Consider the following 15,338-nt stretch of genomic DNA (forward strand, 5'->3'; position numbering starts at 1 on the left):
CGGCCACCATGCCCATTCCCACACGCTCATCCTCGCTGCGCGATCCTCGCGGGCAGGTTAGTTAGTCCGTGAAATGCCTCAGCATTCCAGCCGCTGACATGGAAGGAAGACGGCGAATATAGCCCGACCGGCGGCGAACACCCCCGGGACAACCAAAGAACGTCCCCGACCGACAAATGAAAAGGCCACCCCTTCCATCCCCTCGCCGGTCGAGGGTGCATCCGTGAAAGACAATGCGACCGTCAAGAGGACTCTCCTGCCGCAGCGCGGGACGGGTCAGGTACGGTTTCAGCCACCAGACAGCAAGCTGCCGCAGCGAGATGTCTCACCGAAGAGGTCGCAGCAGATATGCCCCGAGAATGTGAAACAGGACCAGCCCGAGTCCCAGGTGGCCTCAAGCGGCGCTGCCCCTGGACGTCGTCAAAGCCTCAGGCGGCCCGGGACGCTGAAGATACCCTCAACAAAGACCAATGTCTCTGGGCCTACGAAGAGCCCTGCACCCTCATTTGCGCCGCCGTCGCCTCGCAAATATCAGGCGGCGCTGCCCTCCAAGCGGCCTCCGTCGCCGAAAAGGACGGATATGCCACCACCGCCACGCCCCGTGAGATCTGCTTCGTTGAGACAGCCTACCCATGCTGGACCGCCCGCCGCGGCCAGAGGGCACGCGCGACATCGCAGCCAAGTAGTTCCGACGAGCGCGAAGCAGGCTGAGATCACTCCCAAATCACGGACACCATTCTCGACATACCAGCAACACTACTCTCCCAGGAAACCCGGAGTCAAACCCCCAACGCCTACGCCAGGCACTACTCCCGACACGGGTAGCCTCCAGATCCCATCGTCTTGGCCGGATACCACAGCCCTGCAGACGGAACTGCTTCAATTGAGCTTATTCCACTCGACCTCACTTCAACGGCATTCGGAGTGGAAATCCCAGTCGGCGTCTGGTCTACACAAGAAATACAATGCGGTTGCCAACCAGTACCGGTCTGTGTTGGCGGATGAGAAAACATGTCAATATCAGCTGAATATGCATGCCCTTAATGACTGGCTTCAGAAATGCCATGATCATACGGGATCGAGTGGATTTCCGGAGCAAATCCAGACTCTTTCGCAGGTTCTGCAAGACGTGTCCGACCTGGGCGGAGTTGGTGGACGATACGCGCGTGCTGTCCAACTCTTTGAAGAGTGGCTCGAGCGAGCTGATGAGATACGAAATTATCGCAAGTCAGCCAGAGCGATGGAAACAGCCGAGTTCATCGACCCACTCGACCGCGCCTGGAAGGAGGAGCTGCACGGTCTACAGAGCAAGCTGGAGCTCTGCGCGCGTCAGCTCCAGAGCTTGGATATCCTGGGGTTTGGAGATACACAGCACGTACAACACTCGGCTCTGATCCGAGTTGTGCAGAACCTGGTGGACTACATCCAGCTCATGACGGAGGAGATCGGCGCGATGCGGATACTAGAAGGCGAGCTTGTCCGGTCGGAGAGGGAATTTGCCTGTCAGCGTGCAACGCAACTGGCCAATGCGCCACGAGAAACGAGAGCTCCTCGGGCAGGAGCGTGGACCGTTGTGTAAAGAATCATAATCATAATCAAGTATCAAATTCATACAAGGTTCGTTTGTGGTTCATACGTCCAAACCGGAAAATAGCTGAGTCAGCACAGCTGTCTCCGGATGGAACAGGCAAGAGGCGCGGTCTGGATCTCTCTCTCTCTCCCTCTCTCTCTTTCCCTTCATCCATTCTCGGTTTCTTGCTTTGCATTTGCCTCTCGCTCATCCCATCCAACCCCAACTTTCATCTCCCACTCACTTGAGCGGATTCTTGTTCGACCGGCTCGTTCCTGACGTCATCTGCAACAGAATCCGTCTTGACAGTTGAAAGCTATCCAGTAACGGAAACCCCACTTCCTACGGCCATCCGCAATGGTCGGCGAGTACACCTAACAACGACTTTCAAATTGGGCTGCAGGGTGACCCGGTCACACCATGAAAGATTCGCTGTTCAATCGCCTCTGGCGCCGGGAATGCGGGGAGCTGTCGCCCGACGCGAGTCTTGGGGGAATCTACGGGTCGAAAGAGTGGATCGATGATCTGGACATTGTGAACGAGTTGGGTGGCCATACAGGATGTGTGAATGCTCTCAGGTACGTATTTGACCCATCATTCCAGCCTTATCGCTGGCTGACGGCTCGTTCGGCAGTTGGTCCCGCTCGGGGCAGCTCCTAGCCTCGGGCTCGGATGACAAGCGTCTGAATATCTACTCGTATCAACCCGACTCCTCGACGGCCCCCTTCGCCTTGAATACCACCGTGTTCACCGGCCACAAGGCTAATATCTTCTCGGTGAAGTTTATGCCGCACTCCAATGATCGCACTTTGGTCACTTGCGCCGGCGATGCCCAGGTGCGCATCTTCGACATCGAGTATTCTGGCAGTAGTGGCAACGCGTCGACGGTGGCTGCGTCTGCCCAGAGTCAACGGTTCGATACCTTTTTCGCGGGGGCTCGGTATCTGGGGGTGGAGAATACCAACGCTCGAGTCTACCGCAGCCATGCCGACCGCGTGAAGCGGATCGTCACCGAGTCGTCGCCTCATTTGTTTCTGACCTGCTCGGAGGATGGCGAGGTTCGGCAATGGGACTTGCGTCAGCCATCCAGCGCCTACCTCCCGCCCCGGGGTGGCCAGGGTTTTATGGCCTATCGTCCCGGGCTGGAGCACGATGATTCCAACGTACCGCCACCCTTGATTTCTTACAAAGGATATAATCTCGATCTTAATACCATATCTTGCTCACCAAGTCAGCCACACTACATTGCTTTGGGCGGGGCCCATTTGCATTGTTTCCTGCATGACCGGCGCATGCTCGGCCGCGACACGTTGGCTGAACGAGGCAGTGCTGGGGCCGGTGCATCCACCCCAAGTGTAGCCAGCTTTGACGAGGAGGCCATGGGCAAGGCGACTCGATGTGTACGGAAATTCGCACCGGGCGGTAAGCGTCGTATGAAACGCCTCGACGACGGACACATCACGGCCTGTAAGATCAGTGATGCAAATCCCAACGAGATCGTCGTCAGCTGGTCTGGAGACCACATCTACAGCTTTGACTTGATCCGGAGCCCAGATGCTGGGGAGGCTGAGACGGAAGTAGCAGCCACAAAGAGTCCCAGTTCACATCGCCGGCGGAGTTCCCGAAGCCGGAAGCGCAAACGCCCAAAGCCTGAATCGATGTCATCACAAGGGAGTGGTGCTAGGCATCAGTCTCGCCGTCGGTCAGCGGAGCCGAACACATTTCGCGTCCACTACGCCAACGGTGAAGAAGAAGATCTCCCATTTCCTACAGAGTCTGACAGCATGTCCGAGACTGCAGAAAATATGATCGAACGGGCACGATACTCCGTGTTGAACGACGCTCAGCGTCTAAGTCTGCAGATCGCAAAGGGCTTGGTCAAACTCCGGAGCTCTCTGTTCTCGCTGGAGACGACAGTTCGGGAGGCAACGGAGTCTGACCAGGGGGACCTCACGCCGTACACGGCTTCCTTCTCGTCTGCTCTGAAGCTGGCGTCCACATACCTTCCGCAGATGGATGAAGTCATCCGTGAGTGGACCTATCCGATGAATCCATCTCGCGATACCGTTATTTTTCAACAATCACTTCGCCACAACCGCCAAGCTTCATGGAGATTTGTGCAAGCCGCTGGGGCCATTGCACGAGCCCTTGGTGGCCGAGTGGAGGTTGGTGATGAAGAAGACCCGGATGTAAGAGATAAGTTTCAGAAGATCAAACCGGCTCCGGGTGAGGATGGATCGATTGACTCAGCGTCACAATTTGGCTATGACTTCCTGAAAGCGATTCTTCTCTGGCTGCAAGGGGGCAGACCGGCTCTTCTGGCTGGCTTCAAACCCGACGGGGTTTACCGACGGTCTTCTTCTCGATTTCCAATCCCTGCAGACGCAGGAGAGGACGCCATTGACACGGTGCTCGTTCCTTACCTACAAGAGCTGGCGAGGGATATCCCCATCGTAAATGTGGATGCTTCCCGGTTCGAGCACGATAGCACGCGCATACTGTTCCAAACCCAACGGGCGGCTGTAACTGCATTTGGGAACGCTGTCCGGCTCCCCTTGGAGAATCTCGAGACCTCAGCCGCGCGGGTTGACAGACGCCGCGTGTCGAGCTCATCTTCGAGCGTACGTTCTCTCGACCGATCATCTGCTACCCGGTTTTGGATTCTGCGGGTTGGCAGAGGGATCTTGATGGAAGTGGGGAATGGTGTGAACTTCACTTTTGTCAATCGTGCTTTTGGCGGACTGCTCGCCGCTCTGGAAGAGGACTCTGACAGTGAGTTGGGCCAGGAGAGGTCTCAGGATGATGTCGAGACCCATGTAGAGGAAGAGCCAATTCGAGATATCAATTTGGTGAGAACCGGTTCTACGACGCATCAGAGCACACGGCGCAGTCACCATCAAGCAGACCTATCTTCAACCAACGGTGATGCGGATACGAATGGTGACGGTGAAGCGGAAACTCCAAGTGACAACGGCATTGAGGAAGGAGAAGAGGAAGATGATGATGACGATGATGGCGAAGACGTTGGCGGCTGGGATATGTCCTCGGACGAAGACGAGGATGAAGATGACGACTCCGATGCAGAAGAGAATTTCGCTCGGCGGTATGGAATCCGCAAGACACGCCGGGAGGACGTGGAGCTCGAGGTGCCGTGCTCACCTCACACGCGCGTGTACCGGGGCCACTGCAATATCAAGACCGTCAAGGACGTTAACTTTTTCGGGCTGAACGATGAGTATGTGGTCAGTGGCAGTGACTCGGGCCATGTATTCATCTGGGACCGCAAGACTGCGAACCTGGTCAATATCCTGGAAGGCGACAGCGAAGTCGTCAACGTCGTGCAAGGTAAGTTTGCTGGTCCATGCGGGATTCGTCTCAGATGTTGATTGTGTGCAGGTCACCCCTACGAGCCAACCATTGCCGCCTCGGGCATCGACAACACGATCAAAATTTTCTCCCCGGACCGACGGGCCCAGGAAGATGCTCGCAAGGGCATCAATATCCTTGATCCGGATAACCCGTCCAACATCCTCTCGGCGAACGTGTCTGGGTTCGGTGGCCTCCAAAGCCGGAAGAGGCTCCATGATAGCTACCGGATCATGAGTCAGAACGACGTTGAACGCCGTGGAGGCATGAGTGACGCCCTTATCACTGTACGTGAATTCTGATCTTTTTTTTTCCTGTCATATACTTACATTGACTTGCAGAGGAGTATGCTGGCCCGGCTGGCTGCGACACTAAGAGGCCGACAGGCCCTAGGCGGCACAGCTGGAGGTATCGCTCCGGGGGCCGGCGAAGGAGCCACTATCGTCCTGGAAGAGAATTGCCCGGTATGTTGACGGTTCTTCATGACAGTTGCCAAGATGCTGATGTTTGTTGTAGGTGATGTGATGAGCCCGATGATTTGAATAGATTCAAGGACATGGAAACTCGCTTTTTTTTTTTTTGGTCTGGTAACCAGAATGCTTAGGAGGATTGGGCTTGTACTTCTTAATGGGCCAATGAGACCGTGATCCAGGAGATCACGTGATGATACCACTATCAGTAGAAATTTCTTGCGATAAGAACATCTCGAAGCGGGACAGATTGAAAGGTTTAGTTGAGAGAGACACCGGACTCTGTAGTCACTGAATTCCTCATCTTGGAAACACTGCTATATATCCCCGGTGTTCACCCAGCACCAACTTTGAATATTCACCCCACCATCCACCCCGTTATCAACTGTCTTCGGACGGTGACATCGAGAAACAATGACCTCGGCCGAGATTCTGCAGCAACGCGCTGAAAAGACAGCCCAGCTCTACTCGGATCCTCACAACCCTCGTGTTCATCTGGAACGGGCCCTCCTCCACGAGAAGCTGGGCTTCCCTGATCTAGCAGCAGCAGACGCTTATCGTGCCCTGTCATTGCTCGAGTCTGTGGTTGATCCAGATGGATATGAATTCCACGCACGCAAGAAGGTGGATTCTTCCTCTCCAGAGGGCCGGCCCCCGACATCCAACGGTGATGTTGACAATAAAGATCAAGATGAAGATGACGAAGAAGACGACGGGACAATCCCCGTCACCCAAGAAGAGTACAACACCCTCATCGGCGACGTCTACTCCGTCTTTGTGCGTGGTCTCGTTCAATGCGGCTGCTACCGCGACGCATACGAGTTCGGTATGCGCGGAAGACAATTACTTGATGAGCTTGCAACCCCCATTAAAGACAACGATAATACATCTGCTCTATCATCGGCTACGGCAGATGTCCTCTCCGACCAACTCGAAAACATAAAACAGATCTACAAGACTCGCACCAACTGCACCGAAACAGATCTGCACTCTATCGACCCGAGCCTGCTCCCAGCGCAGGGCTTCGCGCGCCGAGTCCTCTACCCATGGAACGAGCACGAACCAGACCGTAACTCGCCGGAGAAGCTACACGTCCTAAACGAGCGCTTGGCAAAAATCGCACCGAAATGCGAAGTGCGTGCCGTGGCACTCCCGGCACTGCGCGACCCAGATTCCGCGACGCCGGACACAGACGAGGTTTCTGTTCAACTGGGTCTCTTCGCGAAAGAAGATATCGCACCCAACGAGATTATCCTGCGCGAATCATCGCTTCTTACTGCCACCAATCGTCTGCATGATGATATTTGCGATGCTTGCCATGCTCCCCTGCCGGATCTTTCGGACCCGAATCCCCCTGTTGCGTGTGACGGTGGTTGCGCGGATACAATCTTCTGTTCCCAGGACTGTCGCGACGCCGCGCAGAGTGTCTACCACGGCGCTATCTGCGGTCTGGAAGACGGGCTAGAGTCTATTGGGAAGGATATCCCCGACCCCAAGGATAAGGCCGACTACCTCTATCTACTCTTGCTGGGCAGAGCACTGGCCATGTCCGCGACGCAGGATGTGCACCCGCTCGATCTGCCGGAAGTGCAGTATATCTGGGGTGACTTCCACGAGACCGCTAAGCTGCCCTTCTCATTCCAGCTTAATATCCTGCAACCGATGCGTCTTCTCGAAGAGATGGAACTGGATCCGTACGCTCTTCTGGAACAATTCGATACTTGGGTCCTGAATACGCTGTACGCTAAATTTCGCGGCACAGCCTCGGGCCGTCTATCGACCTGGGACGGCGGGCCGGAGGTGTGTGCTGTGCATCCATTATGGTGTCTGGCGAATCACTCGTGCGATCCGAATGTGCGCTGGGAATGGGGCGGGGAGATTACATTCCGTGCTAGGACTGCGGACGAGAAGCCTATTTGGGAGAGGAATTTCAAGGGCGTCCATCAGACGCGGCCGGCTGGGTCTGGGGGGATTGGGGCCAATGTGGAGATTCTGAATCATTATTGTGATATTGGGTTGGACGTCAAGCAGCGGAGGGAATGGGCGTGTGGTGCTCTGGGGGGTATGTGTCGGTGTCAGAGGTGTTTGTGGGAAGCGGGCGAAGTGGAGAATGTTGAAGATTCTTGAAGATACCTGTACATCTGGTCAAAGATGGTGGAGATACTATCTCCACCGAAACCCATACTGCATCCCAACATTCAAGGAGGGTAAAAAGGAGCCGAAAATGGCTACGTTTGACGCCATTTTCGGTGTCCTATTAGGCGTCCTATTAGGAGTCATATATTCATTACAGTTTCACAAATTATACGATGGCTCCCCGACGCGGCACGATCGACGGTTCGGTTTTTACTAAGAATGGAATTGCCTTCCTATGTATTTACATGAGGTTCGGGGTCTTGAATCTACACCTTCCACGGTACAGTACAGAGAAACTTCAAACTTTTAGACGGAGAATGAAACATATTCCTCTTTTCTGTTCCGTGTTGCTAAATACAGCTTGGTGAACATCGTGGCGTAGCCATAGATCGGCAGACGTGCTCGGACCTCATTTCCCAGCCGCGACGAATCATTAGCTCAAGTAAAGTTACTCCGTATCTCGCTTAGGTTGCGGCCCCCCAAAAGCGATCTACCATCTCGTTGACCTTTCTGGAAGACTATTGTCTGTTCCTGAGAATAGAGCCAATCAGCTACGTTAACCCCCCGATTTGTGGCTTAGATCCCCGGAACGCCAATATCAGTGTTACGACCTAAATATTCTGCGACACCCTTGGACCCTGAGTCAGCCTCACGGCGAGCTGTATCAGCCCTGGCCTAGTACTGACGATAGAGCGAATGAGAGCAGAGACATGCACTCGGAAAGCATTGGGAGGTATAATGCTTCGTATACACATAGATATAAAAACCACAGGTTTCCCCGTAGCAAAGAGAACATTATCCTCGATCATTCAAGCTGCTTCTTTTCCGAAAACAACATTCAAACATCATTGAACCTCCTTTTCAGACCAACATCAAGATGTTCACTTTAAAGGGACTTGCCTATTTTGCCCTCCTCGGCCTCGCCCGAGCCGATTTCTATTTTGGTGTCCTTGGGGGTGATATGGAGGACGGTCCCGAGGGATTCCCAAATATCCAGGGTTACATAGACGAAGTCATTATGCTGCAAGGACAGGGCATCTGCGAATCACCCGGGTTTTCCGGTAACCCTAGCACTCCCTCCACGAATCCTACCGACCCGTGGGTCAACTGGTGCGGTTTGCCCATCAATATGGACGGTCAGAGTCTTATGCTCGACCCGACTGACGACGTGAGTTTGCTTATGATTTTTTGTTTCTATTTTTTCCACATATTAATTGGCCACTATACAGTGCGGCGCGAGCGTGTCTGGCGAGACAACTGTCCCGAACGGCTACTTCTATGCCAACCTGATGGACCTGAACAACAACAACAACATTGTCGGCCGCTGTGTCTTCGAGCAGGGAGGCAATATGCAGGACTGTGGCTGGGATGGCTCTCAGGAAGCATCCACCTCCATCCACTGCTACACAAACGCCCTCGGTGAGACAACAGGATCGACAACAACCACTGCGCCACCTGATCCTATACCAACTATTACGTCGATAGAGATCATTGGCACCCCTCCTGCGTCTTTGGTCGCGCTGTACTCATCTATACTGTATGATCAGACCCATCGCACCACTCTTGTAACCCTTCCTGCAAGAGCTTATGTGCCGGCTCCTACTTCCTGAGAGTGGAAAGAATGGTTTTGAGATTTGTGATATGATGTAATTCTATAGTTGTGTACTTTCGGAATATTTTGGAGTTAGTGAATAGATGAATAGATATTGATCTCAACTACTTGGATGGTTTCTGGTCTTGGAGAACGATCAAAGCACTAGATGATATCATCTGCCTTGCGCTACCATTAACCTCGAATGTCGTCTCCGTAGGACTGTAACTAACTGTACATTAATCTAACAAGCATATTGGCTGCTTTTGTTGCTCTAAAATTTGCCGCGCCACATACTTGGGGCAAAGAAGTCCAACTGTAGGCGGCTAAGTTGGGAACAGGGTTAATGAACCCACTTTCTACTGTGATAACTTGTATTCCGGTAGAATACAGGTGGTAATTTGTACAGTACAATAAGTCCAGACACGCGAGGCAGTGCCATTTCACTAGTGGCATGGGATGTCGGCTATGCAGCAGATTCCCAACAAGTTGAGAATGTTGAAGATTCTTGAAGATACCTCTATATCTGGTCAGAGATGGTGGAGATGGATACTCGTACTACGCCCAACACTAAGGGACGCTAAAAAGAAGCCGATATTCTGCATCGGGCTCTAGGCCTTCCTCTAGTCCACTCCCTCCTCCTAGTACCTTCGTGCTAAAAGGTACAAGGATAGCCTCAAAAATTTCTCTCCAATAGGACTACGCCAATCAAGAATAGGAGATAATAATCAAACGCCCCGCCACTCCAAATGGATCAAGTTCGTATTTCTGCTTGGCAACCTTGGCAGCTTATGGCGTGGTTATATTTAAGGAGGAAAAGCCCCAGTGAAGCCAAAAACAAACCGGTAAAAATATCATGTGGCCGATCGGGTTTTCCTACTTAATTCCGCTCCTGGTGCAGCCAGTGTTTTCACGCATCAGTCCGTACGATATTGATAACAATTTACGCCCAGACAACATCACTGGTCTCGACTATAGCTATTATAGCCATACTGGCTCGTGCGTACCGCTTTTTGATTAAGGACCCTGGTTATTACCGAAAAACTCATACATGACAATAGTTACTACAATGGCACTCTCACCTTGACGTTCTCCCCGGAGTACAACCCAAACAAGCTTCTTTTTGACGGCACCACTTGTGCGGAATATGAAAACAGCACTTTCAAGATTACTATGAATGCAGTTGCAGGCTTTCAAAGGGTCGCACCTGAAGCACCCTCGCCTGATCCCTTTTTCCTAGATATCTATGGGTGGGACCAGGCATATAACCTAACCAACGAATACGACACCGCCAACTATAGCGAGTTTCAGGAGATTCATCTCAGCTCTAGTTATAGGTATGCCATAAATTCGAATGACGCGGAAAAAAATCCGGAAATGACTAATTGCGATGTAGCCAGGTTTACAATGAAACTTGGTGGTTCTATCACCTGACCGAGGCAGACAGCGAGGGTTACAAATTCAGCGGCAGGATGAGTACATATTTCCTTCGCCTTTTCGACTTTAAGTTTAATGTTTCCGGAATTTGCGATACGCCATCTGAAGATCAGCAGTTCTTTAGCGGAAACTATATCACAGAAGAGCAAAACGAGGAGAACCATTATTTTACTCACCCTATCTCCGCGGCGAGAATTTCGGGATCTTTCAATCAGCGGAACGCATGGGTAGAGACTGCAGGACATTTTGCAGCAAATAATAGGGTCACTCAGCTTATCGGTGGACTCACTATACTTTTTGAGGGGCAGCTTGATGAGGAACGATCCGATGAACTGCTTCTAGGGAGAAAGAAGCCCGAATGGAATGCCACGCTTGGATTTGAGATTGGATCTGTTGGAGGTGTGACGTCGGGAGCAGTGGCTTTGTCTCCCGGGGTAGTTAGACTGATTCTAGCAGGGTTGCTGAGTATGGCTATGCTCGCATGAGAGTATTATATAAACAGAAGTGAATCAAATCCAATCTGACCATGGGAATACTGATTCCTCCAGAGTTGCGGAGCACATGTAGGGATTTGCGCAAAGGATAATAGGGTATAGATCCTGGGATCAAAAATGGTATGGGGGTGCAAGGTACTACCTGCTAGGGCAGGGAAAGAAAATTCCGCAATCGGTTTTATGTAGCGAGAGATGAAGAAGAGTTGGAGATTGATGCCCATTTCGGCAGTGCAAAGTAAAGGACGTAGACATGAGGGGCTGGAGTTAGATTCAAGAAAATCGAGTTTGTCACTGGGAGGGCCAGATAGGCGAGAATTCATTGGTGGCATGGGATGCTGGCTAAGCCGCAGATCTCCAACAAGTTGAGCCTCACACGGCCGTCATCAGTGCAAGCCTTGAATCTTAAAAGAGCTAAGGGTAGGCGGATATTATCGGACACTTCCACCTGTTAACTCTTGACATGCAACCCCCACCCCCTTCTAACTAAAGCCCATGGGCATATTTCAGGGCCAAACAGATGTCGTCCATGTACATTTGAGCCTTCTTGATACCAGCCATATGCATCCACGGGGAAACTGCGGGGGGTTGTTGTCCAGCAATATCTACTACGCCTGGGAGGCGCCGCGGTACATCACCAGCTTGACGGTTGATATCACCATGGCTGCGATCTTGGTCACCGCTAGCTCAGCATATACTCTGTGGATGAGATGGGAGAATCGTCGCCGGGACAAGAGGAATGGGCCGGGAAGGTTCTCGACCGAGGGTATCACAGGCAGCCGTGACCCGCGGTTCAGATTCGAGACGTGAACTTGACTGAGCGCAACACAAATGACATGGTTATATCATATACAACCCTTCCCTGGGATAGACCGGCAGTATGAGCGTACGAGCATTCTCATTGCCCTTATGGTGCATCCAATTTGATCTCAACGTTCTGCTCAGCCAAGATGGTATTTGAATATGTCGCTCAAGACGAGGAAATCAGAAAAAGAATATAGAATACATCACGCACGAGGTCGACGGGACCTGGAATTTCTCGGTCCTCCCATCCTGCTTCAAATACAAATTGATAACGCCCTAATAATCCTCCCTATTCTACTAGGAATAAAAGCTTCAACTTGTCCAGTTGCCCCGTCTACTCCGTTGTTTTCAACCACGGCGAGGTGGCGGTGAACGAGACACAGATGGATCGCGTCCCCGACGAGGCGGAGGCGACGCTGACGCGGAGGAATAACGCCTTGATCGCGATGCACGCGCACCACGCGTCGGGGGTGTGACAGACCGAGAAGGAGATCGGGAGTAGCTGCGATTCCTCCTGCGTGTTGCTTCACGACGCGGCGGTGTGACGGATCGAGATGCCGAGCGGCGAGCCCGGTATGGACTGCGACTGGGACTCCTCGAGTAGGACCGTGCTCGGTTCTGGCGATCTGGGGCCGATTTCGACAGCGACTGATCGCCAGGGGTAGGAGACCGGCTATGCGAGTCGCGACGACCACGACGCACCGGAGACCGCGAGCGCGAGGGTGTGTAGCTCCGGCTTCGCGAAGAAGGGGTCCTGGAACGGGAATAGGACCGGCTGCGGCCCGGAGACGGTGACCGAGAGTATGAATAGGAGCGGGAACGGGACCGTGGGGTGCACGTGGAACAAGTAGAATGTGAGCGAGAACGCGACCGAGAGCTGACAGACGACGAGCGGGAATCCGCACGTGCAGCAGGGAGGGCGGGCACGGTTGGCTGAGGCAGGTTCTTGAGATGCTCGCGCATGTCTTCCGTGAGAGCGCCCATGCCAATGCTGGTGAAGTAATTGATCGAGAATCTGGTGTGGCGAGGGTTCTCTGTCGGGAACATGCCCTCGAAGCTGGGCCGCAGGATTTCATCTCGGAAGCGTGCCTGCAGGCCGGTAACGCCCAAATTCTCGGCGAGGTCCTGGAACAGGATCTTAATGAAGATGCGGCTGCTGGACGTGGTTTCCTCTTCGTTGAGGTGAATCACAGACAGGACATGCCAACCAAGGGCATCGTTGCTGAGCAAATGTCCAAAGAACCGCGCGATGTTGCGGAGACGGTTTGTTTCGTAACGGTGAATGGTGTCGTAGTATTTGGCAAACGCCTCCTCGAACAGGTCGGACCACAATCGGTTGATCTTGGCGAATCTCTCACCGATCAGTCCGTAGAACTTGGAGTACGTCCGCTCTTGAGAGCAACACTCGATGATCATGGATGGAAGCTCAGCCTCCAATCCTTGGGGAAGATTGATTTTCATCAGTTTGTGGCAGCATTCTTCAAAGTCGATGCTGGACATGATCGTCAAGTAGATTGTCCGTCGAAGATTGACCAAATCCGTGTTGCTTTGATCTTTGATATCCATGCGTTGTGCCTCTGTTTCAGACTCTTCGTCTGAGCTCACATCCGAATCATCCTCATCCTCCTCGCCGCTCTCTTCGCCGAGAATCTCAGCCTTCAACCTCTTGTAAGCGTCCTCATGTGCCTCCCATTCTGCGTCGTACTTGAAGATATTGAGTGTATCCTGAGTCTCGATCTCGTCGTCCAACCCAAGTCGGTGTGTGATTTGATCTTCTTCTTCCACCAGATCCAGCTCCTCCTTGACGGTTGGGTTGTCTTTATACCGGTCCTTGCGCACCTGAAAGAGAACTTCGATCATGTACTGCACACGCTTATCAATGTCGGCCTCGTGCAAGATATTGCGGAACTGGTCAAAGACGGCGAGCGCAATCTGCGGGTTCATCTCCTCCAAATGCTGGCCCACTTCCCGAGTGAGGCCCACGGCGATTTCCACGCTGTCGTCTGTTGGCTTGTGAAGGAGAAGCAGCAGTATCTGCGCGGCAAGCATCTCGTGTGCCACCTGCTGGTTGCACAGGTGTGCGATGAATGTCGTGGAGGAAATACAGACTGCCTTGTCATTTCGCTTGAACGCCTTGCGGAACTGAACAATCAGCCTTGACAGCAATAGATCGCCCACCTGTGGCAGTTTTGTGTTGACGATCGCCGCCATCGCAGCGTAAATGGGCGTGAAGGGTAAACTGGCGGCCTGCGCCTTCATGATGGAGCGGCAGAACAGGCCCCGGCCCCGGACCAAGTTCTCTGCGAAGAGCTCGGGAACGATGTACTTGATATTGGACACGTTGACCTTGTTGATCAGCCCGTTGATCGACTTCTTCAGGGCTTCCCATGCCATGCGCTGGTATTCTTTGCTTGTCTTATCCGTGATCTGGGCCTGCAAGGCGCGCAGTCGTGCTGGTGGAATATAGGTACCGCCCGATCGCATGTTGAGTAGTTTCTCATATTCCGCCTTGGCCGCCGCCTGCTTCTCTTCTTCGCTCATCGGCTTCCGGGCGGCCTCCTGTCGCTCGTGTTCGCGGACGCGCTCGGCCAGTTGGCGCTCCCTCTCAATGGCGCGATCGGAATCCATGCGAGGGATATCTCCATTATCCCGGACCGAGTCTCCCGGTGGCGACCGTCGACGATTGGGAGACGGCGAGCGGGAGGGGGGGGAGCGCTTGCGAGAGCCAGCGGTCGGCGAGTACGACACACCCGGGGGAGGCGTGGGCACGCGGACCGCCGACTGCAAAACGACCGGATCCTCCATGATGAGAGTCGAGGAAGACGACGGAAAGGGGGCCCGGGATAAGGGGGGGGAGGTTGAGTTGGGTTGGCCGGACTGAGGCTGGAGCAAAAAGAAGAAAGTCCGTCGGGCTGAGGCGAGGGAGAAAGCTCTGTGGTCACGTGCACGGGAGGGAGTGAACAACAGGAGCTCCTGATTATCATTGTTGTTGTCCTCTCCCGGTTCATTCATTCATTCTTATTCCCAACCCCCACTGGTGTTGAGAGATCTCTGGACACTTGCTGCTCCTCATAATGGTGAGCCTGAATTTTGCCCGCCCATTGGCCGTCGACTGACTCTGTTTAGCTGGGCCAACTCGTGGGATCCGCCATGCTTTTGGCCGCCACTGCCATCTTTCTCTACTATACAGCCTGGACCCTGTTGATGGTATGTCTCTACTCGGTCCTCGGTCTCATCCCCACACTAATGATATTGGCTAGCCCTTTGTCGACCCCGGCCATCCCCTGCACGAGCTGTTCCCGCCGCCCGTGTGGGCCATCCGCATCCCCGTTATCCTGATTCTGCTGGCCTCGGCCGTGGTGGGCACCTTCATCGGCATTGTGATGATCAACAGCAACAAGAAGAAGGCTGCCAAGGCCAAGGCGGCGAAGAAGAAGACCTGAGCGACGGATGGATCAGGAGGCAATCATCGT

General features: G+C 53.4%; 8 protein-coding genes across 8 annotated transcripts; 7 read left to right on the forward strand and 1 right to left on the reverse strand.

The window, feature by feature from the left end:
• Positions 1-8: 8 nt before the first annotated feature.
• On the forward strand, positions 9-1,579 carry N7474_009165 (uncharacterized protein; the record flags this gene model as incomplete). The annotated part of the gene is made up of 2 exons (XM_057200575.1): positions 9-60; positions 159-1,579. 2 exons carry the CDS (start codon positions 9-11, stop codon positions 1,577-1,579), a joined length of 1,473 nt encoding a protein of 490 aa, XP_057048562.1.
• A 411-nt stretch (positions 1,580-1,990) lies between these two features.
• Positions 1,991-5,461, forward strand: N7474_009166 (WD repeat-containing protein; the record flags this gene model as incomplete). Its single annotated transcript, XM_057200576.1, has 5 exons — positions 1,991-2,148; positions 2,205-4,915; positions 4,967-5,223; positions 5,278-5,400; positions 5,453-5,461. 5 exons carry the CDS (start codon positions 1,991-1,993, stop codon positions 5,459-5,461), a joined length of 3,258 nt encoding a protein of 1,085 aa, XP_057048563.1.
• Positions 5,462-5,820: 359 nt separating this feature from the next.
• N7474_009167 (putative MYND domain protein) lies at positions 5,821-7,533 on the forward strand (the record flags this gene model as incomplete). The annotated part of the gene is made up of 1 exon (XM_057200577.1): positions 5,821-7,533. One exon carries the CDS (start codon positions 5,821-5,823, stop codon positions 7,531-7,533), a length of 1,713 nt encoding a protein of 570 aa, XP_057048564.1.
• An 886-nt stretch (positions 7,534-8,419) lies between these two features.
• Positions 8,420-9,152, forward strand: N7474_009168 (uncharacterized protein; the record flags this gene model as incomplete). Its single annotated transcript, XM_057200578.1, has 2 exons — positions 8,420-8,710; positions 8,772-9,152. The coding sequence occupies 2 exons, from the start codon at positions 8,420-8,422 to the stop codon at positions 9,150-9,152; spliced, it is 672 nt and encodes a 223-aa protein (XP_057048565.1).
• Positions 9,153-9,989: 837 nt separating this feature from the next.
• N7474_009169 (uncharacterized protein) lies at positions 9,990-11,055 on the forward strand (the record flags this gene model as incomplete). The annotated part of the gene is made up of 3 exons (XM_057200579.1): positions 9,990-10,132; positions 10,195-10,470; positions 10,530-11,055. The coding sequence occupies 3 exons, from the start codon at positions 9,990-9,992 to the stop codon at positions 11,053-11,055; spliced, it is 945 nt and encodes a 314-aa protein (XP_057048566.1).
• Positions 11,056-11,556: 501 nt separating this feature from the next.
• Positions 11,557-11,871, forward strand: N7474_009170 (uncharacterized protein; the record flags this gene model as incomplete). Its single annotated transcript, XM_057200580.1, has 1 exon — positions 11,557-11,871. The coding sequence occupies one exon, from the start codon at positions 11,557-11,559 to the stop codon at positions 11,869-11,871; it is 315 nt and encodes a 104-aa protein (XP_057048567.1).
• A 342-nt stretch (positions 11,872-12,213) lies between these two features.
• N7474_009171 (uncharacterized protein) lies at positions 12,214-14,670 on the reverse strand (the record flags this gene model as incomplete). The annotated part of the gene is made up of 1 exon (XM_057200581.1): positions 12,214-14,670. One exon carries the CDS (start codon positions 14,668-14,670, stop codon positions 12,214-12,216), a length of 2,457 nt encoding a protein of 818 aa, XP_057048568.1.
• Positions 14,671-14,939: 269 nt separating this feature from the next.
• On the forward strand, positions 14,940-15,308 carry N7474_009172 (dolichol phosphate-mannose biosynthesis regulatory protein; the record flags this gene model as incomplete). Its single annotated transcript, XM_057200582.1, has 3 exons — positions 14,940-14,942; positions 14,992-15,072; positions 15,126-15,308. 3 exons carry the CDS (start codon positions 14,940-14,942, stop codon positions 15,306-15,308), a joined length of 267 nt encoding a protein of 88 aa, XP_057048569.1.
• Between the last annotated feature and the right edge of the window lie 30 nt (positions 15,309-15,338).

Source organism: Penicillium riverlandense, assembly GCF_028828495.1.
Source record: "Penicillium riverlandense strain IBT 135883 chromosome Unknown utg000008l_segment0_segment0, whole genome shotgun sequence".
Taxonomy (NCBI): domain Eukaryota; kingdom Fungi; phylum Ascomycota; class Eurotiomycetes; order Eurotiales; family Aspergillaceae; genus Penicillium; species Penicillium riverlandense.